Source organism: Pocillopora verrucosa, chromosome 3 (assembly GCF_036669915.1).
Source record: "Pocillopora verrucosa isolate sample1 chromosome 3, ASM3666991v2, whole genome shotgun sequence".
Lineage (NCBI taxonomy): Eukaryota > Metazoa > Cnidaria > Anthozoa > Scleractinia > Pocilloporidae > Pocillopora > Pocillopora verrucosa.
The window spans coordinates 22,970,092-22,996,058 of record NC_089314.1 but is presented as its reverse complement, the minus strand read 5'-3'; the positions used below and the strand labels follow the sequence as shown (position 1 = coordinate 22,996,058).

The 25,967-nt window shown below is 37.2% G+C and overlaps 3 protein-coding genes across 5 annotated transcripts; all 3 read left to right on the top strand.

Annotated features, from left to right (window-relative positions):
• Nucleotides 1–1,302: 1,302 nt before the first annotated feature.
• On the top strand, nucleotides 1,303–9,119 carry LOC131771875 (uncharacterized). 2 transcript variants are annotated; one of them, XM_066163902.1, is made up of 9 exons: nucleotides 1,303–1,420; nucleotides 3,262–3,346; nucleotides 3,440–3,553; nucleotides 3,722–3,812; nucleotides 4,859–5,439; nucleotides 5,573–5,768; nucleotides 6,013–6,782; nucleotides 7,299–8,223; nucleotides 8,987–9,119. In XM_066163902.1, exons 1-8 carry the CDS (start codon nucleotides 1,394–1,396, stop codon nucleotides 8,000–8,002), a joined length of 2,568 nt encoding a protein of 855 aa, XP_066019999.1. In that variant the 5' UTR covers nucleotides 1,303–1,393; the 3' UTR covers nucleotides 8,003–8,223; nucleotides 8,987–9,119. The 2 variants fall into 2 exon arrangements, with proteins under 2 accessions (XP_066019999.1, XP_066020000.1); XM_066163903.1 differs by lacking the exons at nucleotides 1,303–1,420; nucleotides 3,262–3,346; nucleotides 3,722–3,812 and having other exon boundaries at nucleotides 3,455–3,553.
• Nucleotides 8,996–15,362, top strand: LOC131787398 (uncharacterized). Its single transcript, XM_059104512.2, has 7 exons — nucleotides 8,996–9,293; nucleotides 10,395–10,670; nucleotides 11,586–11,683; nucleotides 12,049–12,132; nucleotides 13,405–13,599; nucleotides 13,920–13,970; nucleotides 14,434–15,362. Exons 1-7 carry the CDS (start codon nucleotides 9,230–9,232, stop codon nucleotides 14,584–14,586), a joined length of 921 nt encoding a protein of 306 aa, XP_058960495.2. The 5' UTR covers nucleotides 8,996–9,229; the 3' UTR covers nucleotides 14,587–15,362.
• A 1,382-nt stretch (nucleotides 15,363–16,744) lies between these two features.
• On the top strand, nucleotides 16,745–22,867 carry LOC131771874 (uncharacterized). Of its 2 annotated transcripts, none has more exons than XM_066164120.1 (8): nucleotides 16,745–17,034; nucleotides 18,667–18,939; nucleotides 19,729–19,826; nucleotides 20,059–20,142; nucleotides 20,283–20,867; nucleotides 21,538–21,600; nucleotides 21,824–21,874; nucleotides 22,445–22,867. In XM_066164120.1, the coding sequence occupies exons 1-8, from the start codon at nucleotides 16,965–16,967 to the stop codon at nucleotides 22,577–22,579; spliced, it is 1,359 nt and encodes a 452-aa protein (XP_066020217.1). In that variant the 5' UTR covers nucleotides 16,745–16,964; the 3' UTR covers nucleotides 22,580–22,867. The 2 variants fall into 2 exon arrangements, with proteins under 2 accessions (XP_066020217.1, XP_066020218.1); XM_066164121.1 differs by having other exon boundaries at nucleotides 18,541–18,939.
• Nucleotides 22,868–25,967: the final 3,100 nt, after the last annotated feature.

Genomic DNA, 25,967 nt, shown 5'->3' with positions numbered 1-25,967 from the left:
AAGTGAGATCGTTGTCAAAGCTTCCTTTTGTCAGGGGTTGGCCCGCCAAACAATGACTTCGCCGCCTTTGTCGGCCGCTTTGATAACTATGTCTGCTTTTGTTTTTTTGTTTTTTGGCTTTTTAGTGTTTTAAAACTCTTCACGGTGGCCAATTTACGTTATAAAATCAATTGACAGTACTTAATTACCCTATTTCAAAGACAGCCCGTTTTTGGCCAGCTGCACAAATTACTGAAAATTCATTATCCTTTGTCTTACGAATATGATTTTTCCCTGTTCTGATGTCGATGAAATTCTAAATTATTAATAAGGCGATGTTAAACTGGCACTATTTTCATTTCATCAGCGGTAAACGCATGTGAAAAAAAAGAGATCGCAGAATTAATTCTATATTTGCTTTATTTCGTTAACTTTGTCGACTTAAATAAAAAAAGGAACCAGACAAATGGCTTTAACTAAATGTTCCTGATAAAGAAAAAAATTATGAATATTGACATGTGTGTGCAGCTTTAGTTTTAAGAAAAGAAGCCTTTAGAAAAATCAATAAATAAAGCCATGTTCATATTTTGCACAAAAAAGCGCGCAGTTTAGACAGTGTTACTAAGCCTGATTAAATTTTCGTCTGAAAATTTGATCTATAAACGCTTATTTGAGTTGATTTTAGGAGGCGGGAATTGAGATGTGTGGTTTGAACATTTGAATTTAAAATTTATGTCACAGAGAAATAAAGTCCTAAAAGCTCTCTCAGCTAAGGAAATATATGCATCAAACACAAGTATATTAATGCGAGAGCCGCTTTTAGGCTTGGCTAAATCTATATATTATTTTAGCTTCGGGCTCGCACAATTTTGTAGAGAGTTTGAGTTGGATTCAATCTCGAGAGAATGGCTTATAAGTAGAGTAAAAAACCTTCCGAACATGCCGATTATTAGACGTGCTGATTTCATGAAGAAAGCATATATATCAAGTTTCTACTGCGCTGTAAACTGTCGCCAGAACTAAAAATAACATCAAAGAGGGTTATTAAAAAAAGATAATAATAGTAAAAACCGTTTTCTTGGTCTTGCTATTTGAGTGGGCCTACAAGCAATCAAGATTTACACACATAACGAGACCCGTGGGAGGGTTTTTTTGTGTCACATACAGGTTTTTAATTTGTGTAAAAATTTGAACAGAGAATATTTAATGAGGGAATCTAAAGCCGATGATAGGTTGCTAAGAAACTTAAATGGGCTCCTGGCCCTCATTCATTTTAAACTCCACCTTCAGACATACATTTTAATACGGGCTCCTATGAGTCATCACGACTCAGTTAAATGTAAAAACACTTACTTGTGCCTAAAACATCAATAAGAATAGCAGCGAATAAGATTCCAAAGCTCTACCGAACGAAATGTTAAAACATTCTAGGCGCCGAAATGTAAGTAGGGTCTTATTTTATTGGCAGAGCCAAGGCTGGTTTTTATCTATGGGAAAATTCAGAAGATCCTGGATAAAAAATGTTACTATTTTTTAGTCATCCATACATGTTATGGGGATGTATCTAGAAATTTTCAACGTCAATGTCCACGATTCTTCCGATATTGAATTTGGTTATACTGTAGCCGAGCATTTAACTATTGTTGATGAGCTAAAAATTATCTGTTTGAAGAATCATTGACGCCATAAACTTGAAGTTTTCATATGCTTCGGATGTCCTTCAAAAATCGTAAAAACCGATGATGTATTGAACTAAAATAAGTGCTCTCAATTTTCTTGATGTCTCCGGCCTCGAACATTACAGACGCTGTAAGACTCGCAGCTTATGTTTATCGAGTTCACAAAAACCTGGGATGGTGGAGGAGTGATAGAATACTCGGTGTTGGATTTGTTAGTCAATCGGTACGATGGAATTGGAACCCGACATAAGGGAGCGCTTTTGAAAACTAAGTCAACCTACAAACCTCTTTCGGTCACGTGTCGTAAACACTTCAGTTTTTTAATTTTTTATTCAGAGGATGGTCTAAACGAGGTTAATCGCCAACTGTCATATTGCCCAAATTTTAACCGTCAACCGTCAAGAATAGAGATTTTTACCGTCGCATCCCTAAGGGCCTATTTACACGGTACGACTTTGTCGCATGCGACAAGCTTACGACAGGCTTACGACACGAATTGTTTCGTGTAAATCAAACCTACAACTCGCTTACGACTCTTAAGTCATGTCGTAGGCCTGTCGTAAGCTTGTCGCATGCGACAAAGTCGTGCCGTGTAAATAGGCCTTAAGATAGTTCTCAATTCAAAATAAGCTCTCTGTAAGTCATCGCCTTCAATATTTCCAGTTCAATTATGTACAGTTCCTTTGTGTAAACATCTACGGCTAACTTACAAAACGTTATTTCCTCGGGAACACTTCCGGTGACGAAGAATATTACTCGTGTATTTGAGAATACAAGAGGACACGCTAAATCTGCTAGAGTACACACTATTCGAACGAACGGGTCACTTGGTCAACTGACAAAACGTTATTTCCTTGGGGACACTTCCGGTGTCGCGAAATATTACTCGTGTATTTGAAATGTAAGAACACACGCTAAATCTGCTATAGTACAGACCATTCGAACGAACGGGTCACTTGGCTGTCACTCTTAGTCAAACAGCTCACAAAAAAATATTTTTGTAATTTCGGTGTGAGTCTGAATTCAGTGAACAGCCTCACAAAATTGAATTTGTTAAAAGAAACTGAGAGTAAAGTGAGAATAAAAAACTGGTTCTTATAATGAATATTGGCCGTGGCAGCGGCAATGTGAGTCAAGTAAACAGGCAAATGAGGACACCTGAAATATTCATGCAAGGTGTGTTATAGTTTTAACGCAAACATTTTAATTTGATGTTTAAAACATTAATTGAATATTTTCTTATTCAAATATTTGCGAAATTGCTTTTTTTTGATGGAAAATTGGAACCTTAATAAAAATAAGTGAAGTGTCTTTCCGAAAAATTGACCGTAAATCGTCAAATGGCAAATTTGAAAATGTAAAAAAGAATTTTTTCAATTTTTTAGTTTAAAATATTCATGCAATGTGTGCTACAGTTTTAGCGCAAACATTTCTGTAATTTGATTTTCAAAACATTCGTTGAAATTTTTTTGTTCAAATAATTGAGAAATTACTTTCTTTGATAGAAAATTGGAGCCTTTATAATAATAAGTGAACAGTTTTTCCGAAAACTGATTGACCGTAAACTTTATCAATTTTTGAGTTCAACTTTTTTTCTCCACAGATACTAGCAATTGTCTTAATAGCAGCTTTGTTTGCTATCGTAGCGGTAAAGATGCATTTCGGTCCTAGTTTTCAAAAACGTTGGGGTAAGTTAAAAAGAAAAAGGTTCCATTTGTTAAAAAAAATATTAAACAGCAAATGACCTGCTTAATCCTTACAAAACACTGACAAATTAACAGAAGCGATCGCTGAGACGACAGTAAAAGCAATGAACCAATCAGCAAGCGAAACAAAGACACGTGACCAATGGAATGCACGGGAAAAGTCACATGATCAATGGAACAGAGCTGATGGTAAGTTGTCAACCTTTATTTGCGATAAAATTTCTGGTACAAAAAAAATAAGACTCACCTCTGTACTTTCTTTGTGAAAATTGAAGGGTCACGGTGAAAATTTGCATCTTCTCGAAATACAGTGCGTCTCTTACAAAGCAATACATACGTGATATTTGTTTTTTCCAGATGGCAGTCTTTGTCCCCATCTGGGTTTAAAAAATTACTCTGATGAAAATGAGGCGTCATCGCCACCTGAAATTACATGCAGGCCACATAGGTAAGGATGTTGAAAAGTTAGCAGATTGAGAGGTGAAGGTAAAGAAATTTCACCATTACGCCGTTCATTTTCCTCCTTTTTTACTCCTTGCTTGACCGTGGCAGTCTCCTCTTCTCCCCCCCCCCCCAGCATATAAGAAGTCTTTTTGTTTTATGTGTTTAAATCTCAAATAAATTTTAGCTTCTTTTCAAAGTTAAAAGTTTGGAGAAAAGGTTTTTTATTACTTACATATTCCCTAACGCGAAGAAACTGGATTAATGTGGCTTGATTTTATACATTTTTGATAGAAATATAATCGGGTTTTACCAACTGGGTTGTTAATGTAAATTTGCCTCCATTAAACTAATCTGAATCGAATGGCTGATGCTAGAAATGACAGCTTTATTTAGATGCTCTCTACGGTGGCCAATTCACATTATCAACTCAGTTGTTAAAACAAAACTATCTTGGGGTAAAGTAAAAGATGTTTTTTTTTCGTCTTGTCACGAGCGTGGGACAAAGAAAAAAATTCTGAGTCCCCATGAGGAATTGGACCTCAGACCTTCGGATTCCGCGCTCCGATGCTCTCTCACGATAACGTTCGATTCCTCATGGGGACTCAGAATTTTTTCGTTGTCCCATGCTCGTGAATAGACAAAAAAAACCATCTTTCTCTATTTCTTTACCAAGCTCAAAACTTACCATCTCTCTTATTTCTTTCTATCTTGGGATAAGTTTCTAAAGAAACTGTGGTGCTACGTAGGTGGGAGAGCATAACAGGGTAATTTAGTGTTATCAACTCAGTTGATAACGTAAATTGGCCACCGCATAAAGTTTAAAAGCTGACGTTTCGAGTGTTAGCCCTTCGTCATATCGATTATCTTGTATTACCCGGCGACGCAGCACAACAGTTTCTTTAAAAAACTTACCCCTTTATTCATTGGTAAGAGATGACCAAGTAAAAATAACGTACTCGTAAATCTTAAAAATCTAAAGAAATAAAAATTTTGCCTATAAAGCGGAATAATTGTTAAATTGTAATAATCTGGTTTATACGCCTTCTATAGGTCAGACAAAGTAGGCTGCGAGCAAGCTTATCAGTACTACGGGCATCCAGGACAAGTGGAGGAAAGAAGCTGCGACGAGGTCAATTACCCAGATATCTGCTCGTTCCAAGTTACAAAGTCAGGAGAACAAACATTGTTATGTGACGCTAGTGTCTGCGGGTCATCACGTATTGAAATCGGCTCTATCAATCCATATATGGGCAAAATTTCTAAATGGACGCCAATATCGGATAAAAGAATGACTAAAACCGTACAAAATGCTGTGGAAACAAACAGGAGAAACGGGTTTGGCTTCCTGTTCTTGAGGTGTGGAAATCTCCTTCAAGTACTCATCTTTCCTCCGATGTTACAGAAACTTAAAGATGGCAGAGACAGACATAACATCAATGTTAACGTGATCCTTTTGGATTCTATATCCAGACCACATTTTTACAGAAGTCTTCCGAGAACTGTGGACGTTCTCCGGAAGATTTCACGTGATCCTAGCTTCAAGGCCACCACCCTGGACTTTGAGCTCTTCCAGAGTGTAGGTCAGCAAACATTTGACAACTTGAGGCCGTTTTTTTCTGGAGTCATACAAGGTATGAATATGAAGCACGGTGTACATGCGGTTAAAGATAACTCACGCCTTACATTCAAATTGGCAAACCTTTACGAGATCCCGTTACAACATGTGTTCGCAAACCCGACTAATTGAGGGTGTTTGTATCCTAGATGATAACGTTGTAACTAACACCGCAAAAACCGTTAAGGCACCTTTAGGCGTGGAGGTACTGTACGGGAATTTCAAGAGATGGGACTATCAGACCCTCTTCCAAGAGGACCTTTGCTGGTTTGACCGTTGGGGAGTGGCCTTGACAGATCTTGAAATAAGAAGAAAACCCAGTACGGACTCAGAATTCATAGAAAGGTAAAGCTTTAAAAAAAATGGGGTTTCTAAAGAGAATTGGTTAGCTTTCTATCTCAATGAAACTGGCCTTAAAGTCGATTAATTGAACGCTTCAGTGTCGTGGAAATACTATACTTTTGATTTTGTATAATTATCTCTTAGTGCCCATGATAAATCTGTCGGCAAAGATTTGACAATTAATGGTAGCTTTTTCTTTTTTAAAGAAACCATAATTTGACAGCAAAAAATACCAATAATTTTCCAGGTGGAAAGAATTCCAAGAGATGATAAAAAAGAAACTTATCGATAACTTTGGCTTGATGCATTTCTCCGGAACAGTACTGGAAAAGTATAATGAAACAAACCATTTTGAAACTCCTCCAAAAGTGTGCTTAAATGGACAGTTCTTCAGTAAGTATTTCATGGATTACCTACAAATGGTGTACACTGCTATCAACAAGGACTCTACGGCGAAACCGCTTATTTCGTACATGCATTTCAACACTGGACACGAATATACCGGCAAACGGATAAGAAACACGGACACCAATTTAGCGGAGTTCATCACCAACATGGCGGCGTTACCTGACACTCTTACAATGATATTTTCTGACCACGGTAATAAAAACACTTATTACAGTCAACACTCAGAGGAAGGAAGAAGAGAAGTGTTTGATCCTGTTTTTTTCATGGTTATTCCCGGTGGCGTTGAAAAAATACTGGGCAAGGAAAGGATGACTGCCTTAGTTAAAAATCAAAGACGCCTCTTTACATTTCTCGATGTACACCGTGCGCTTATGAGTTTAAAGGACCCTGTTAAGATGTTCTCCTGGAATACTTCATTGGCTGGTATATTTGCAGTCCTACCGGAAAATCGCACATGCGCAAACTTAAGCTTGATGCCGCTGACCTTGTGCAAGTGCGAGGACTTTGACAGATATAATTCGGTTAAAGATAACTCAGACAGTCATAAGTGGTTAGCGGAGTTCGCGCTTGGAACCTTAAACAATGCCATTCAAAAACAACATATGGGAGGTAAGAAGGAAGGGTGTCGGATAACTTGACTGGGTTCGCAGCTTTAAAGAAGTACTTTTCCTTGATGCTAGTAAAGATAAATGAATTTCCATCGTTTTCTCACGATTTAAAGTCATGATCAATTGTAGGCCAGGCCATCAATTGAAGATCGCTACCTGAGCGATAAGGTTCAGCCTAAGGGTTTATTAAGTTACACCCCTAAGGTTACAAGTCAGTCTGAAGTTAAGAAATCATCAGAACATCACTTTCGCGCATCACATATATACACTGTACTCAGCATATTTCTTAGTTTACCCACGAGTTCTCTACCGGCAGCTGGTAGGACATTTGATTGTCCTATCGGAAAGTCTCACACTCAAATCCTCTTTGGTGACCCACGTATTTTCTTTTCCTAGGCTGCTAACAAATGGTTCACGCCTTTTTTTTTTTTTTTTCAATCACCGCCCTGGTTCGACGAAATAGAATACACCGTCATTATCGATGTCTTTTTAGTGTTAATTTTTATTCTTCCTAAAGGTGATGATGGTGGGCAGTTATTATCGATTCTAAAAGAGGGATACGGAAATTGTCAACGATTGGTGGGAAAATCGTTCACAAATATTGTACAACGGACCCAAGGAGAGTACATCACCACCACAATGAACATTAATGTGATCCCCCCATCCGGATACAACGAGGACGAAGTTTTCAAGGTTTCTGTCAAACAGTATGCTCAAGCGGAAGACAAATTGTGGTTGACTAGCTTTGTGCGGGTGTCCAAGTACAGCAAGTTTGAATCATGCGCAGATAAATCGGTGGATATTAAACTCTGTGCATGCGCCAAACAGGAAACCACTGAACCCTTAAACAGTGGACAAAAACGTGCGAAAGAGGTCCCGAACAAAATGTTTGCCTCAACGACTATTGTGAAAGATCTGCACTCAGGCTGTCTCTTATTCTTGAGACGAAATCATCGAACGTTTTCTCTTGCGCTGGAAGTAACGAATGCGTGTTTTGATCGAACCTACAAGTTTGAGCTATCTGGCTCGTCCGGTGAAAGAGTGTATTCTATAATCTTACCAATTTATCTCGAATTAGCTCCGAAAACTTTTTACTTCTTGACTTCCGTTAATAGGTACACTTCTAAAGACAGTTACCCTCTGAATTTTTACGCAGATATAAAAGTTAAATACGCCGATTTCGACAAGTTTAAGGATTTGGGAAAAATCGACGTTTCATGAATCTAAAAAAATTTTTGATGCAAATCAACAAAATACTTGTTTTAAATTGTTTTATTATTGTAGAATATAGTACCTCACATCCTGATTCCCTGTCAGACTTGGACCAGAGCAATTTTGTTTGATTCCTTGATGGGCTACTGTCAGTCTTTTTAAGACGAAAGGAGTGAAAGTGAGAGAAATGATGATGTCGAGGGAACTTGTACTTCCGCCTCCATAAATAAGTACTGACACTGTTTTTGAGTTATCTATTACTTAAATATCTTTCAGAATAATGAGAATTTTTCACTAAACTGACTTATTGGAATTGAAGTCTGATAATTCCTTACTAACGAGTTGTCTTTTTGTCTCAGTAAAATTTACCTGACCCCACTCTAGTAGTATTGTAATGACCCCCTCGTTGGCAGTTAATTTCCTTTGGTCCCCCTTTATACTCTTTTAGCGCGACTGATTCCCCCTCCCTTCCCCACTTAATGAAAAGTATGTCAGTGATCCCTCTGAAAATTCTCCTCCTTTCCCTCCCTGCTCAGGCGACAAATAAAAAACAAACTGTTCCCTTATATATAACAGAATGTGGCGGTTAGGTGCTAAGTCCGATTTAAATCAAAAGTGCGTTTTCTGGTAATTTTTTTAAATGTCATTATTTGCAATTAATCTCAAGTTAAAAAGCGGAACTTCTAAACAAAGGCACTCTTTTTTTTCTTTTAAAAAAAAATCTAGTACGACTCTGATAGATAATATTTTTGCTCAATATCCACAGTAACCATATGGCTTCTGTGGAAAGAGTTTATAGACCACCACTCGTAGAATATCCAAAGCTGACTGGCTAATACTAAGTAGGACCCAGAATGTTCGTGAATAATCCAGAATGTTCTGGGCTAATAAATACTCAGTGTCACTGGAGCTGTAGTCTTCCGGAACGACCTCCTGCAGTAGTACGTACGCAATCGCTATATTTAGAGTAGGATTTGTCCCTTCTTATCGCAGGTTCTAGAGACGTGTTGCGTAATCATCAGAATCCTAGAAGACTTCTACACTTTGCCCAATTTACTGGCTTGAAAGTGAAAGCTGTCAATTCTGCGATCAATGTCACAAGGATCTGAGTAGCTTCAGTTATCGAAGTGGACAAGAAGGCACACTTGAGTAATCTTTCTTTCCACATGACAACAGTGTAGATGTGGTTGAAGATATCAACAGGGTAGCTTTGATCAGTTCACAGAAGGAAAGTGTATGGCTACCGAGGAAACAAAGACGCCGGGATTGCTTGCGACAAGTGGAGGAGAAGCTGAGAATGGTACTGAAATTAGAAATAAGCATTACAATATTATATGCATGTGTTTTATATTCGCCATTTGCTTTTTGTTGTACTTCCGCGGTGTGTCTGAATACCACTTGCGTTTAGTTTTTAAGTGTAGTCCTTTAGTTCTGCAAAGCAATTATTGCTTTTTCTCCTTTACTGGCCAAACTTAAATCGTACAATAACCATTTAACGTTTAAAATTTTGGAAGTGTCGTTGTGGACGCCTGCCATCGTTAAGTGTTAAATTTGTGCTGTTAATTTCCATTAACCGGTTTTGCAGTTGACACTAAAGATTTATACAAATCGTGATGCTAGTTTAGTTGTCAACGTGAGGTTAACATGCGAAATTTTTGCAATCCTCCATACGGTCTTGATAATATAGAGAAATATCAACAAAGCATAAATTCAAATATGTTCCGCAGTGGTGGTTTTACTAGTGGGAAAAATGAAGGGACAGAAGAAGAACGGAAATTTACTTAGTCGTTTTTGAGTTTTAAATAGCAGAATTTTTCCTAAGGTCAGGAGAGAAGCAGCACTAGTTTGACTTTTGATCAATTTGCTGTTCCTTCGAATTCACTGTGAAGAACAGAATCGAGATGAGCAGATAGTGATATCGTTGGCACAAACTTTCGTACCAGCTTGATAATCGACTGTAAATAAGGTCACAAAAATCTTGCTCTTCAGATTGTTATCGAGTCTGTTAATTCAGACTCAATGCGAATTAACGAAGCTGAACACATCTAGATAGGAATCCTCCAACTTCATGCAAACCAGAAATTGCGACAAAACGATCACTTAAAAGATAGACAATTGAGTATTAGGGCGAACTACAAACCAATTAAATCAGAGTCTATTTTTGCCGAATGACTTTCGCATACGTCATATTAAAATTACCATAATCGAATGTTTCCGGTGTCAGGCTGTAGTGGTTGACTATGACGCACAGAACGCCCCAAAGCAAGGAAATGATTCAACCACGCGGCAAGAGTTGATGGTCATCCACGGACCGCAATGCCTCATGTAATTAATTGTTAAAACTAAATGCAATTGAAACATTGATTTATACTAAAAATCTAATATATTTTTGGGCACACAGGAGACATCATCGACCCAAGGACCTCTGTGGTGACTGAACTGCAGCTTTCAGACATAAGTGATGAAGTAGGTACTTGCTGGCGTGAGTTGGGACCAAAGCTTGATATCCCTTCAGCAAAGATCCAAAACCTGGATAACGATTATTACTGTAGTCGCGACAAAGCAAACGCCTTACTCCTCATGTGGAAACAGAAGGAAGGGAGCAGTGCAGTGATAGGGCGTTTAGCGGATGCTTTAGCAAGCATTGAGAAAAAATGCATAGCAGAAAAGCTTCTTGGTGAGTAGGAATACCCGGTAAGATGAGTGAGTGGCTTGTGAAGACTGCTTCTGTAATGCGTATACAACTGACAAGATACCCAATTTCTAAAAATATTTGATGAAGAAAAAAATTATTATGATGAATAACTACATTGCTACCTTGTTACACAAAAATGGATTTTTCCTTGGTGCTAAAGTCTTATCTCAACAAAAAGAGGATTGGGATATTTCTCCCAATATCTACCTTCCTCCTTGAGTGTGTCAAGGATATATCTCTCCATAACTAACGCAAATCTATTATAATTCAATTGTGTTTACTTACTTTTACTTACCATTATCTCAACTCTACACCTACCGATAAATAAGAACGCGCTTACTCTAACAGAGATTTTGCAATTCTTGATACAGCAATTTTCAACTGAGTGTAGAAAGCAATCCTGGATCGCGTTGCTCTTAATCACCTTTGTTCTTTGATTGGCTGAGGAAACTTGCACTCAAACTCTAGACCAATAAAACCAAGAGTAAAACCAATCGCAACTTGAACATTCATGCACCTTTTCCCGCGCTTGAAGTAGCTTGTTTTTCATTTTGAGATTCTATTGGCTACCTATGCTATCTGCTTTTGTCCTAATTGGCAATTAGTACAAGTTTTGTAGCTCAATAAATTATCCAGCTACCCTATTATCCTCATTGTGTGTACGTGTTATCATTGAAAATTCCAACTAGGCTGTTTGGTGGCTAAAGTAAGAGATTACATCCTTACAAGGAATAAAAATTATTTTCCTACGGCAAACATTCTGAATGGTGACATTAGTTTACTGGTCTCCTTTGGTTTGCCTAGAGTACCATCAACATTCATGATCCGTTTGGCTGTTTATTACTTGGAAATATCTGCTGACTTCTCATAATTTACTTTTACAACATTTATTATCAGGAGTGGATGATGAAAAATTGCCGATGTGTAGAAACATTCCCAAGGGTCACGTTATCAGTTTAACAGTTATTCATGACCTGGGTGTGGGGCTTGATAAGGTTAGTAGCTAACAACACGTTTTCTACCATAACTACTGAAAGATATAATTTTCACAAGAACCACTTACATATTTAGTTACCCCAAAGTTATAATCCACTTCCTCCAAGCTGATGAGTGGTACGTCTGCCCTCGACTCCTCCAGAGCTAATCGCTTTAGGTTTTCTTGTGAAAAGTATGAAATCTAGATCAGCATTGGATCAGAATTATTACTCAGACGGATTCCCACCATTATCCAGACACATATACAATTTATTATCAATTACTTTTTAAAAGTAAAATATCAGAAACTTACCGTAGGTGAGCGAAAATTTTCATAAAATTAATTCATGTTTGTTTACAATAAACTATTTCTCATTTTTTCTAGAGTTTGGTGTGCGAAGATGCGCAAGGAAATAAATTCATGGTAAAGGCATTCAATAGCAGTGAAAAGTTTTTGAAATTGGAAGAGGTAATTTCTCCACTTTTCCCATTTATCCAAGGACCGGACCAGAAGCCTCCTCAAGTGTGTCATTTTTTCTCTTGGTTAATGGACTTTTCTGCCAGTTTCAAGGAACATATATACAAGTCAGAAGCTTGCTCACCACTATTACCACCAAAAGCAGTTCAATCTCTTCCATTCTCCTTAGGAGACGTCGGATGAGTGTCATTAGTGTATAATCTTTTGCTCATTTGCCGAACATAGGTCCTTTCAAGGGGCTGTGGTTAATTGTTATGTTTATGACACGAAAAACCATATATTCTTAGAGACTCAAATTCTTTTTTGTCTGAAAATGTGTCAAAATCAATTATTTCATTAAAACTTGCCTTGTAAAGATAAGAGTCGACTGGCAGAACTCTACAAAGGTCTTAAGGTTTTTTCGGTCTTAGTTCATGAGTTTGCTGGAAAGCTTACAGGAGGTCATGGACAGATCCAGAATGATGGTATCCAATTTCGCTGAATAGTTAACAAAGGTATGCACCAGGCAGTGTATAAAAACAGTACAAAATAAAATCACCTTTTCAAATTTCTATTTACAAAATTCGTCAAATTCAGACGCTGCGATCCAAATCTTTCTTCGCCTGCACAAACCAAATTCTACTGTTTTCCATCCCTAGTCGCTCAAGCAATATTTGCATTATAACGCGATGTTCACTTGGCATGCTTCTTTCGCTTGCATCCGATAACAACCTGAAATTATGGATAAACGACAGTAAATTTCGCGAGTTTTCTTTCGCCAGAAAATCACATGATTATTTTCGCTAGCTTAAGTTTTGTTACTGACTGATCCCGCCGCCAATGCCCATACAAGATAATTCAATTTAATACATCAGCCAATAAACCTAATCTGTTCCCATGGTTCTTGTTTTACATCGGATCGTAAACAATCGAAGCGATGTACAGTGCTGGGTTTGTGCTTGAACCCGAAATTTTATTTTCAATCAAAAGGTGCCATTTAAAGCAATGATGCTATAAATTGTAACAAGACTCTTTGTCGTTTATGCGCGGTTACTTTTCCATCGGCTCGGGCAAGTTCGGGACGACTAGTTAACTAGAACGGTGCGCAAGTGAGTGACTCGTTTGCATATCGGAACCTCCACAAAATCTTGTTTCTACCCTTCGCATAAAACGAGTTAGAAATGATCATTTGGAAAAATTCGCTCTGTGATTTAGAGTAGATCTCTTAAAATGATGTTGTGGTTTTGATCAAGTGTTCCATCCTCTTTACTTCATTTGTTTTAGCAGACACTTGTGAGTAGGAGGTTCTTAGAGACTGTTGTTGACGAAAAGAAGGAAAGCCTAAAGCGATATATTTCAGCACAACTTCAGGACCAGAGGCTCCAAATAAAGAAAGAGAAATCAGCTCGTGGAGATGTAAATATGAGGAGGAAGAGGATTCAACAAATGATTAAAGCGTGGAGCAATCGCTTCTGTCATGTAAGGAACATCGCAACATTTGTTTGAGGATTTTTAAGGCTTTTATTGAGCTGACTGCCGAGGTTGGACGCCTGGAAATGAGGGCCATTATAATACACTCAATATTTCATCGTCGTTTGCATATGGTTTAAGTTGCCCAATTGCTTCTTTTGAATGTTGTACCTCCGAAGAATCCTTCGCCATATAACCAAGTGCAATCCATTAATTTGTTTTCATTGATCAAAGCAATTTACTCTCAACAGGATAGTCATCGTGAAATACGAAGGGCAGTCACTAAATATGATAAGCTTTTAAAATTCAGTGTTATTTTCGTTTTGCAGAAACCCAGACATTTTTCAGAAAGCGACCCACCAAAAGGGATTGGATCGAAGGTATGATATAGTCGTTATTAAAATACAACCATCAATCGAAGAAAGTAAGAAAAAATCTGAAAAATTTGCGTTGTCTTTTCCTCAGGAAGAGAAGCACGGAGATAACATTTTTATGACCTAACGACGCAAACTATGCTAGAACTAGGAAGGAAATTGATTTGAACATGAACAATCGATTATCCATCTCAGACATCGAAGTTTAAATTCAGGATATTCAGCTCGTGGAGGCGACCTTGTGTACTTACCTAACCCTAAGTAATATCATTTAATTTCATAGGTATTCATGTAGCCTTGTCGTAATCCATGTAAAATCTTCTTTTTCATTTTGTTTGTTGTCATCTCTTTATATTTTCTTGGCTGCACCATGATTATTATCTCCCTTAGAAGACAAGAATGAAAATAAATTCTAACGAAGCTAATGACTCTGTTTTTTTATTACTTTGTTTTTATCTCATGGTTCAAGAATCCCTTGTTGAGGCTGAGATCGGGAGATAAAGAAGCTTGCGTCCTCCTGTCAATCTCAAAACCCTCCAGCGATGAAGAATATCAAACCAAAGATTCGGGAGCAGGAAAAAAACACAGAAGAACTCATCATTGTTTACAAAAAAAAAATTGATTAGCGTAACCTCTTTTAGAAGACGCCCTCTGCGAAAGGCAAATTTAAACAGATGAATTTGCCTTTCTGGCTTTAGTTGTATTTGGCAAGTTTAATATAAACGAAAATTCGTGAGCACACGAAAAACTATTTAACCGATCAGCTTTCAGTATTTTCTTTGGATAATAGGAGTGTTCGAGGATTCACGATACCTCGAGATAGAACTCTTGTCTAATTTGATGGTGAAGTGCTATTTCTCGATTATCCAATGCAATTTCATTTTGAGACATTACAAGTGTCTCCAATTAGCTCTATTAGCGAAAAAGAAGAGGCAGAATGCAAAATTTCGCCATATTTGCTCCTTAATATAACTGTAGCCAGTTTGAATGTAAGACGTAATAGCGAACATGAATGGATATCGCACTTATACAAAAAGGGAAATTTGGATGGTGATTAGCGGACTGTGATTAGTTATAATTTGACGGAATATCTCAGTGTAAGGGGGCCTTTTTCGGTGAGAATCTTGATCGCTTGTTATTTTCAGAGTGGGATCTGTTTCAACCCAGATCATGTCTTAAAGGCATACAACTCTCTTGAGATCGGTTTTGTTACTATACAATCAAGTATTTCTCATCCTGATATTGAGTCAGACGTGGACCTGAGCAATTTTGTTCAATTCCTCGATGGTTTTACCGTCAGTCTTTAAAGACTAAAGGAGTGAAAGTGAGACAAACGATGATACCAAGGAAACTTGTACTTCCGCCATATAAACAAGCAATGAAACCGTTTTTGCGTTATCTATTGCTGAAAGATCCTTCATAGTATTGACAGTTTTTTACAAAATTGACCAGTTGGATTTGGTAAGTCCTATAATTCCGTAATCAGGGGCCAGTTATTATCTGTCAACTGGTTTCAGTAAAATTAACCCGACCCCACCCTGGTAGTATTCTGATGATCCTCCTCATTGACAGTTGATTTTCCAAAGTCCTCCCTTTATACTCTGTTAGAGCGACTGATACCCTCTCCCTTCCTCACTTGATTAAAAGTGTGTGCCCCCCTCCGCTCAGGCGATAAATAAATAGAGAATAATAACTGGGCACGCTTAGATATGGAATTTCTCTTCGAGTGTTTAACGAGTGAGCGCCGCGAACAAGTGAGATGTCGAGTTGAACACAAGAAGAATAAGTCCATATCTACAAGCAACAATGTATTATTTTGTTTATCATATAAACACAACAGCCCTTTACTGACAATGAAAAGTCAACTTTATTAAGGAATGAAAATAAAAGGATCGACAATCCTGAATAAAAATCGTAAAGTGCGTTGGCGCTAAGACTCAACATGAAAAAATATGTTGGAACACCACAAAACAAACCATAGACAATTTCCAATATACAAAATTTTCAGTTATTGACCAGGTTCCTACCGACAGAAGAAATATTTTAGATACACGGCCAAAATCGGCCTGTGATAAATCTCTCAGTTGTCGTTTTCGCTCTCAGCCACGAGAATGCTATCACCAACTGAAAACCACTGAAAACGTAACGTTTGGTTTTTCTTTCCGTATTTTGGTTTTCTTCCCTTTCTAGGCAAGTTTATTTTGAACGTTACTGTTTGTAAGCGATGAGGATTTTTCAGTGTTTTGGCAGCCATAATCCGAAAAAATTCTCTCAAACTACCTTGTATTGAGAATCGTGAAGGCTATGCCATTCATTCATCAACCCTACTAAGTGGCGCGAAAGGCGAGTGACGGGAGCTGATTGGCGATATCAAACACGTGAAAAAATAAGACATTTTTACACGTGTGTTGTTACGGCTTTAACAGGGCGAGAAATCCTTGAATAATAGCGTAGTTTATGTGATAATTTCTTTTACATTATTCATAACAGAATGTGGTGTCTTAAGTCCGATTTGTATCCAAGGAAAAGTGGGTTTTCCGATAACTTCTTAACTCTTATTATTTACATTTAGTCCCAAGTTAAAAAGCGGACCCTCTTACCCAAATTCTAAAAAAAAAAGAAAAACATCTAGTACGACACCGATAGATGATATTTTTGCTCATATATTGAAAGGAACCATACGGCCTCTGTGACAAGATTTTACATATTGCTGCTCACAGAATATCCAAGCTGACAGAATGTTCGTGAGTTTACTGCACGGGTCTGGACCTGCATCCATCCGGAACGACCTCGGTGCACCGATATTAATTTAAGTAATATGATTTTTCCCTTTTCATCCCAAGACGTGGCTTTTCCGTGTTTTTTAAGTGAAAAGTCGTCCAAGTGAACGAGAGGGCACACATAGTCAAACAATTGAGTAATATTTATGTCCTCGGATAAACATTGAAGCTGTAATCAGTTCACAGAGGGAAGTAAAGTTTTATTTAGGAAGCAAGTCCTATGGCTTCCGAAACGCCAACATTGCCTGCGACAAGCGGAAGAGCAGCTGAGAATTGTATTGAAATTAGAAGTAAGCTTTCAAAATATTATATGTACGTGGTAAATATATGACTATTTAGTTTAGTTCAGTCTCGGTAGCTTGTCATAATATTACTTGTGTTCAGTTTTAAGTCTCATCCTTTTGTTCTGCAATTGTACGTTTTTCTCTACAGGACAGGCAAAGCTTAATCGATCATGTAACAGTAATTTAACTTTCAAATATTTTTGGCAGTCTTCGCCGCAGGTGCTTGTCATCTAAAAGTGGTTAATCTGCGTTGTTTAATTATCATATAACCGCTATTTTAATTACCTCATCGCTCTATATATCTCGTGGTGTTCGTTTAGTTGTCCTCGCGTAATTTGTATGCGAGATTGTTGCCGACTTGATTTCAGCGTTGATAATCCAGAGCGATATTTACAATGTATAAGGTTAAGATATGTTACGCTATAATGATTTTAGCGTGGGAAAGATAAAGGAAACGGAGCAAGAATGGACATGTAAGACGTCGAATTGGCTCCGTTTACATGCTGCTCCTTTTTTGAAGATCAGGATGGAAGCAGCAGTGGTTAGAATTTTAACCAATTTGCTGTTCCTTATTTGTAAAGGACAGAATCTCGATGAGTAGATTATGACGTCAATGGCATCAAAAATATAAGTTTGACAATAAACCGCATATAATATTATGGAGATTTTGTAATCTGTTCATTCCATCTCAATGCGAATGAAATGGGAGCCAAACTTTTGTTAACTAGGAACACTTTGATTACCTGAAAAACAGAAATTCCAATAAAATAATCACGTATCAGATTGATGTTTGAGACTTTAGGCATGATGTTTTCGACGAACAACAAAGAGGAAACTGAAATTATGCCTGTACACTTAATGCCGTTAGCGTCATCAAACAAACTTTTGGCTTTTTTCCGCTATGATTTTTGGCTTGAATCCAGGATTTTAGAAAAAGTGAGTCAAATCATAATTAATTTTAGCCGAATGACGGCGCCATATATCCATTATCTTTGCTGCGTATTTTTGTCAAGCTTCTGTGGTTGACCATGGCAATTGTAAGATCTTGTTATAAATATAACCAAAGACATGCGTGACGTTTGAAAGAGTTTAAGCAATATTCAGATAACGGTTGAAGATATATGAAATGAAAATCTGATGTTACTTATACTGATGACGCTTCTGTAAACCAGAAGTATCCGAAATAAAAATCAGCTCCCCAAAAAATGAACTCGACTGAATAAAGGTCGAGATTTAGATTCCTTCAAGGCTGAATAACTTAGTGTTATTTCTTAGTAAAATTAATTTAGAAATTGTTGAAAACTGGGTAGCGTGGTGTGACTCAATGATGCAAAGATGACTGTCAATTAATTTGAATACAGAGAATCATTTACTAACCAAGCCCTAATGCATCATCACTCAAGTAACCTATATATACCTGTTTGGCTGTTTAGAATTAACCATACTAAACATAAGCCTAACCCCTTTATGTTGTTACTGTCCAGTTAACACCAGGTACGTTTTCTACTTCAGGGCAAGAAGAAGACCTCACTAAATTTCAACTAGGATGATTCTCGTAATCCATGCAATGTTAAAAACTACACGCAATTAAAACATTAAATTAGCTAAGAGTCTAATATCCCTTTGTGCACGCAAAAGACTTCAACAGCCAAAGGACCTCCGTGGTGACAGAACTGCAGATTTCAGACGTAAGTGATGACGTAGGTACTTGCTGGCGTGAGCTGGGACCAAAGCTTGATATCCCTGCAGCAAAGATCCAAAACCTGGATAACGATTACTGCTGTAGTCGCGACAAAGCAAACGCCTTACTCCTCATGTGGCAACAGAAAGAAGGGAGCAGTGCAGTGGCAGGGCGTTTAGCGGATGCTTTAGAAAGCATTGGGAAAAAATGCATAGTAGAAAAGCTTCTTGGTGAGTAGGTATACCTGGTAAGATGAGTGAATGGTCTACGTATACAACTGACAAGCTGAAAGAATAAACACACAAAGAAGTCATAAAACAGTTGACATTTTTAACGTATAACGTAGTCGTGGAGCTTTCCGTGGTTTCCCTTTCTTGTCTTAACATAAAGGCGGACTAGGATAGTTCTCCCAATACTCTCCCCCCCTTGAGGAGGAGGCTGCTCTCGTGAATCAAAACGCTTTTACTCGTCCTTATCTCAACACACCTAATGATCAATCAGAGCGCGCCCACTGTTTAAGGGATTTTGTCAATTCTTAATAGAGCAATTGACAACTTGGTGTAAAACGCGATCCTGGATTGCGTTGCTTCGCACCAAATACTCTTTCAAGTGATCATCAAATTCAAAACTAGAATCAAAGGTAACTTGTAGACCCGCACTTCAAATATTTTGCTTTTTTATGCTTTGTGCTCTCATTGGCTCCCAACCAGTGACATTTGCTTTTGTCCTAGTTGGCATTTAGTACAACTTTGGGTTCGGTGTTACGAAAACCGTGAATTGTCCAGCTATTTTATTATTCGGATTGTCTGCACTTATAAGGGTTGCTTAGTTAAGAAATTGTTTTCCTGCGAGGAATAAAAATCTTTCCTTCGCTGCAAATATTCTAAATGGTGACATTTTGTTTGCTGGTATAGTTTGTTCCATGGGTGGCAGGGAGGTTGTCCTGGTGGGGAACATGAAGCATTAAACTGATCGACGCAGAACTCTGAACTCATAATAATTTCCTATCAACACACTAGGAGTGGATTATGCGAAAATGATGAGGTGTGGAAACATTCCTAAGGGTCACGTCATTAGTTTAACAGTTATTCATGACCTGGGTGAAGGGCTTAATAAGGTAAGTGGTTGACAACACGCTTTCTACAATAACTACTGAAAAGTTGATGATTAGCACGTCTGCCCCAGACCTCGTGAACAAAAGGATGAAGCTGGACCAGCGGTAAACCAGAAAAATCACTTAGATGGATTTTGCCATTCTCTGGGCATAGTTTTACTACCAAATAATCTCAAGTAAAATAATGAAATTGCTTCGAAATTGTTTGCAATCAACTATTTGTCATTTTTTTTAGCTTATGGTGTGCGAAGATGCACAGGGAAATAAATTCATGGTTAAAGAATTCAACAGCAGTGACAATTTTTTGAAATTGGAAGAGGTAACTTCTTCACTTATCCCATCTGTCCAATTAGAATGTTTCAATGAGTATTTGGAAAAATGCACCCTGTGATTCAAGGTTTATCTTCGAAAATTATGTCAGTTTTAATTGCCCCATTTGTCTTTCATTTGCTTTAACAGACGCTTGTAAGCAAGGGATTTTTAGAAACTGTTGTTTTAGCCAGACAGGAAAGTCTAAAGCGCTATATTTCATCGGAGCTTCAGGACCTGAGACTCCAAATGAATAAAAGGCAACTGGCTTGTGGAAATGTTGATAAAACAGATGGGATTCAAGATGCCTCTAAAGACAAAATAGAGCCCACAAGCAGCTTATTGAATGAGGAAGCGGATCCGTCAAACAATGAAAGCGTGGGGAAATTGCTACAGTCATGTGAAGAACATCGCAACTATTTTCAGAGAATGTTTGAAGCTCTTATCAAGCTAACTGCTCAGGTTGGGCAACAAAGTGAAGATAATGTTAATTGTATTAAAAAACTTTTAGACTTTACTACGGAACTCCAGCAAGAAGAAACAGCACTTTTCTCCAAAATAGAATTAGTAGGTACTCAGAGCCAACTCAAGGACGAGCAGCACACAAATCGTTTTGAGGAATTACACAAATGGAAAACGCATCATGCATTGCAATTGAAGGAAGTCGAAAAACTGCTGTTAGGACTGCTTCATCAAATGACAACTGAGAGAAAGACGAATTATAAAGGGAGGCTGGTAATTTCTAATAGAGTAACATTTTTCCACTTTAGTATTGGTAAGAACTTGATTTCGAGTGAAATTTGGTGTTAATAAACACGGGTAAATTTTTCAAAGACAGCAAAATTGCACGAGCCCGTAGGGCAAGTGCAATTTGTAGTATAAAAAATTTACCCGTACTTACTAACACCACATTTCACTTGAAATCATGTTAGCGAGCGAGCGCGCGCTATTTTTAATTTGCACTCATGTCACTACTTTGCACTCGTGTTACACGAGAATGCACTCGTTTTCAGCCAATTAGAAGCGCAATATTTTTCTATGTACACAACTTATTCCTTAATATCACATGCAAATTGTAATTGGATTGTCAAAAGCTCAGTGGAGGAATTTTATAAAACAATTGATTTAGAGGGGAGAGAGAAACCCAGGTTTTTACGTCCAATTAACATGGTAAATGAAACTTTGTACGACAGACCAAGCGAGGACCTTGCTAGAACATGATTGTTTGAAGTCTTATGTCAGTCTACAAGTTCCTAATAAAATTCTGCCTTAGGTTTTTGTTTTATTGAACTCAAACGAGCAGGCAGAATCTTATCATGAAAGATCCTTAAATCTTCTCCCCTTTTTGACTTTTCTGTTTGTGATGTTCTCTCGTATTTACATTTGTTCCTCCTTTTTCCCAAAGCCCTCTCACCAGAAAACTGAACTAGAAGGCCGATCAAAACCTCTGCCAGGATACGGAAGGAAGGTAAGGGAATTTGATTTAAATCTGAGATTATTAAAACACAGATCACTTAACTGAATCAAACTGCAGATATAAGTAATTGACTAAGCCAGTATTCTTGGTCAATATGAGCAGTTATAATGCGCTATATATATCTTTGTATGCAATCGGTTCAAGTTGTCATTTTGTCTATGTCGACAGTAGCAAAATTTCTATGTTCAGATTTAAATTTATTTTTGTTTTGCAGAGTCCCAGACATTATTCAGAAGGCGACCTATCAAAAGAGACTAAAACGAAGGTATGATGCAGTCTTTATTCAAATACCACCATTAAACTAAAAACGTTAGAAAAAAAACGTTTGGGCTGTCTCCTCAAGAAGAGAAGCTTGAACAGAACTTTTCTATGACCCAAAACGCAAACTTGGCCAGTATTGGAAAGAAAATTGATCTTAACATGAACACGAGCAATTGGTTATTCATTTTAGACATCGAAGACGGTATGCATGACATCGACGGCTTTGGGAGACGACCCTACGTACTTATTATTATAATTAAAAATTATCTCATACACAGTCGTACTTTTACATAAGAACAATATTATTACATTGTCTCCTTCATTGTGTTTGTTCTTTTCTTTTCTTTTTCTTGATTGCACTATAATAGAGTTATCTCCCTCAGAAAACAAGATTGATAATGAATTCTTACAAACCTACTGACTCTTTTTTTTTTGGATTAATATCAGCATCTGGGCAACTGCCCACCTACCCCTCCCCTAACTCAACAACAGGTTAGAGGAGGGGTAGGTGGGCAGTTGCCCAGATACTGATATTGATCCTTTTTTTTTACTTTTTTCCTCCTCATGTTTCAAGAATCCCTTGTCTTGGCTGAGATCGGGAGACAAAGAAGCTTGCGTCCTCCTGTCAATCTCAAAACCATCCAACGATGAAGAACATCAAACAATAGATTCGGGAGCAAGAGATAACACAAATAAATTAATGGCCTGACATTGTTTACGATGAAAAAGTTGTTTAGAATAACCTCGTTTAAGGAAGCCCTTTTCGATATTGAAAGGAGCACACGAACATCTTTCATTTTGTTGATCACACATTTCATTGTGACTCGATTGTGCGAAAATATTTAATAAAAAATATTTTTATTTCAAACTGATACAATTTAAGAAAATAAGAATCTAAAGTAACTGACTGTAGAAAGTCCTTGTTCGCCTTGTTATAAAGGTGAATTAGCTTTTTTGCCAAAATTATAGTTGCCAAGTTGAATATGAAAAAAAATTCGTTAGCACTCTTTTGTTGATCAGCTTCCAGTATTTCCTTTAAATTATGGGAGTGTTTGAGGATTCACGATACATGAAGATAGAACTCTTGTATACTTAGATGGTGATTTTTATTTCTTATCTTTCTTGGTTATCAATTACATTTTGATTCCATTACGCGTTTCTCAAACTTGCTTTATTATAATTACTATCTTCACACTTGAACAAAGTTCATAGAGGTATGTGTGAACGCAAATTCAAATTTTTCCGTACTCTTTAAATGAAAAAAAAAATGTTGTTCGTGTTCTCTCCTGATTTCGATTACATATTATTACAACACCTCAGTAACCATCATAAATCTGGTTTTAAAACAACTTGATTCGCTCCTGTGATTGAAGGGGCGACTTTAATTTGAAGATTTCATCACTAACTGATTTTCGCGTACATGGAATTTATTTTGCACTCGTAATAGAAGAAGAAGTAGTCAACTTAAAAATTAAATTAATATTACAAAGAAGGTTATTACATATGTCAATTTCGGTTGAAGCGACGGGCAAATATTATACTTACAATTTGTGTTCTATATGCGACTAGTAAGTTTCGATGTGCGATCGGTGGTGACACTTTTGAAAAGTAAGTTGGGTAACGAACTTCTAGGTTTTTAAATAACTAGTCACCTGATCTGTTTTTGGCACGTTGCGCTAAGATAATTAAATATTCACAAAAAAAAAAAAAAAAAAAAAAATGACAAACGGCTAGAAAAATGCAAATCACAACTTCTAGTTGAAGTTTTTTACATGTAGAGGTGAGCTGCCGCTCTACAAACAATATTAGCTTGTACAATAAAGATTTCATCATGTCTTTTACACCACTTCCTTTTTTCGATTTTTGATTTGTTTCCTATTTAAGATTTCATTTTTCTGAAGTTGAACAATTTGAAAAAAGAAGGATAATTCTGTGTGTCTAGAGCTCTTCGATTCATTATAAATCGATGCTGAGGCGCTGCCGACCGATAAGACTGACGGGCTCTAGGAATTAGAATGTTCTAAAACATTAATGAATTTTAAAACTTTGTTTTACTTTGTGTGAGGGGTGGAAGATGAAAATCCTGTGTTTTCCATAAACTTCCTAGGCACAACTAGACCATTCTCTAGCCTTTGAGGACCAGTATTTTGTACGAATTTAAAGTTACTGGGATGTGTTTTAAGAAAACGGTTAATAGAGAATAAAAATTCAATCAAGATATGTGACCAGCAAGCTTTTAACTGTCAACGCCATGGACATGTTCCAATGGCGTTGTCGTCGTACAATTTTTCACAAAATTGACCAGCTGGAGTTGATAAGTCCTATAATTTAAAGGTCATCATTTGTCTCTTGGTCAATTAAATTCACCTGATCCCACCCGGTGAGTTTTCTGTACTCCCCTTCTTCATACTCTTTTGGCGACATGGTGGTTTATATCCAAAGAAAAATGGGTTTTCTGATAATTTGTTCTAGTGTCATTATTTCCACTTAATCCTCAGTTAAAAGCGATTCTTTTTTCACCAACAATGATTTAAAAAAGAATCTGATACGACTCTGATATATGATATTTAACTCAAGTTTAAAACTTACAGCACAGCTTTTGTGAGAAGAATTTATAGACCACCACTCACAGAATAACTGAAGCTGACTGGCAGTAATGCGTTTGGGCCCGTGTCTAGGTAGCTCGCAATCGTTATATTTAGTACTGGCTTTTTTTATTCTTTTCATGGCAAGACGTGGCATTTCGGTGTTTTGTTAATTTTAGATTAACATCCACGAGGGATGAACCGCAGTAATGTGCGATACTTAACCTGCAGAGCAGGCGTAATTTTCGCGGGCAAGTGCTCAGTATTATCTTGGTAAAAATTTTAGCTGCTGTAGTTTATTTTACAGCAACGCAAGGCCGGGGAGAGAAAAAATTTGTACCAAGGGGGTGAATGGATGGTAAAAATAAGGAGAGGGGAAGGGGTGGGCTATGAATACTTCTGCCTTATCCCGCCCCCTCCTCCGCCGTCGACTCTCCAAATCAAACATGGTACAATCGATTACACGATGAACTTCTTAACGTTAACTCGCTCTAATGAGACACCTGCCTTTAAGGCTATGCTACACTATGTCGTATTTACTGGCTTGAAGGTGAAAACTGTCAATTCTGTCAATATCACCACAAGTATCCAAGTAGCTTCAGTTTTTCAAGTTAACGAGAAAGCACGATTAGCCAAAAACTTTAAAAACCCTTATGACAAGATGCGCCTGAAAATATTGTCGAAAATGGCCTTCTGGTGAACATCGAAGCTTTGATCAGTTTACAGAGGGAAAGTAAAGTTTTACTGAGGAAACAACAGGAGGAAGAGTAAAGAAAAGTCCTATGGCTTAAGAAACAAAGACACCGACAAATTAGGAAGCATGAGACGACACAAAAGAACTCATAGACTAACATTGTTTACAACGAAAAAATCGATCAGAATAACCTCTTTTTAACGAAGCCCTCTGCAAAGATATTGAAAGGAGCACACGAACGACCTCATTTTATGTTTATCACTAATTTTATTGTCATATTTAGCAGACCATGTGTTTATTTGAAAAATATAACGTAAGAAAATATGAATCTCAATTACCGACGGTAGAAAGTTCTTGTTCGCCTTGTTATAAAGGTTTATTTATCTCTCTGCCAAAGTTACAATTGTTACAGTTGAAGATGAACAAAAATTCGAATGCATACGGCAAACTATTTAAGTAATCAGCTTTTAGTATTTTCGTAAGATTATGGGACGGTTTGAGGATTCACGATACATCAGGATAGAACTCTTGTATACTAAATGGTGATTTTTTTTCTTTTCTTTCTTGATTATCAAATATAATTACATAAAATATATTTTGATTCCAGCACAATTTATTAGCTTTATTAGTTAAATACCATCTTCTCACTCGAATAAAGTTTATGTACGTATGTGTGCGTATGAATTCAAAATTTTTGTGCTGTTGAGATAAAACAAAAAATTATTGTTGTGTTCTCACCTGATTTAGGTTACCTATTTATAACACCTCAATAACCAACAAATGTCTGTTTTTTCAAAAAAAAAAACTAGTCGTCGATG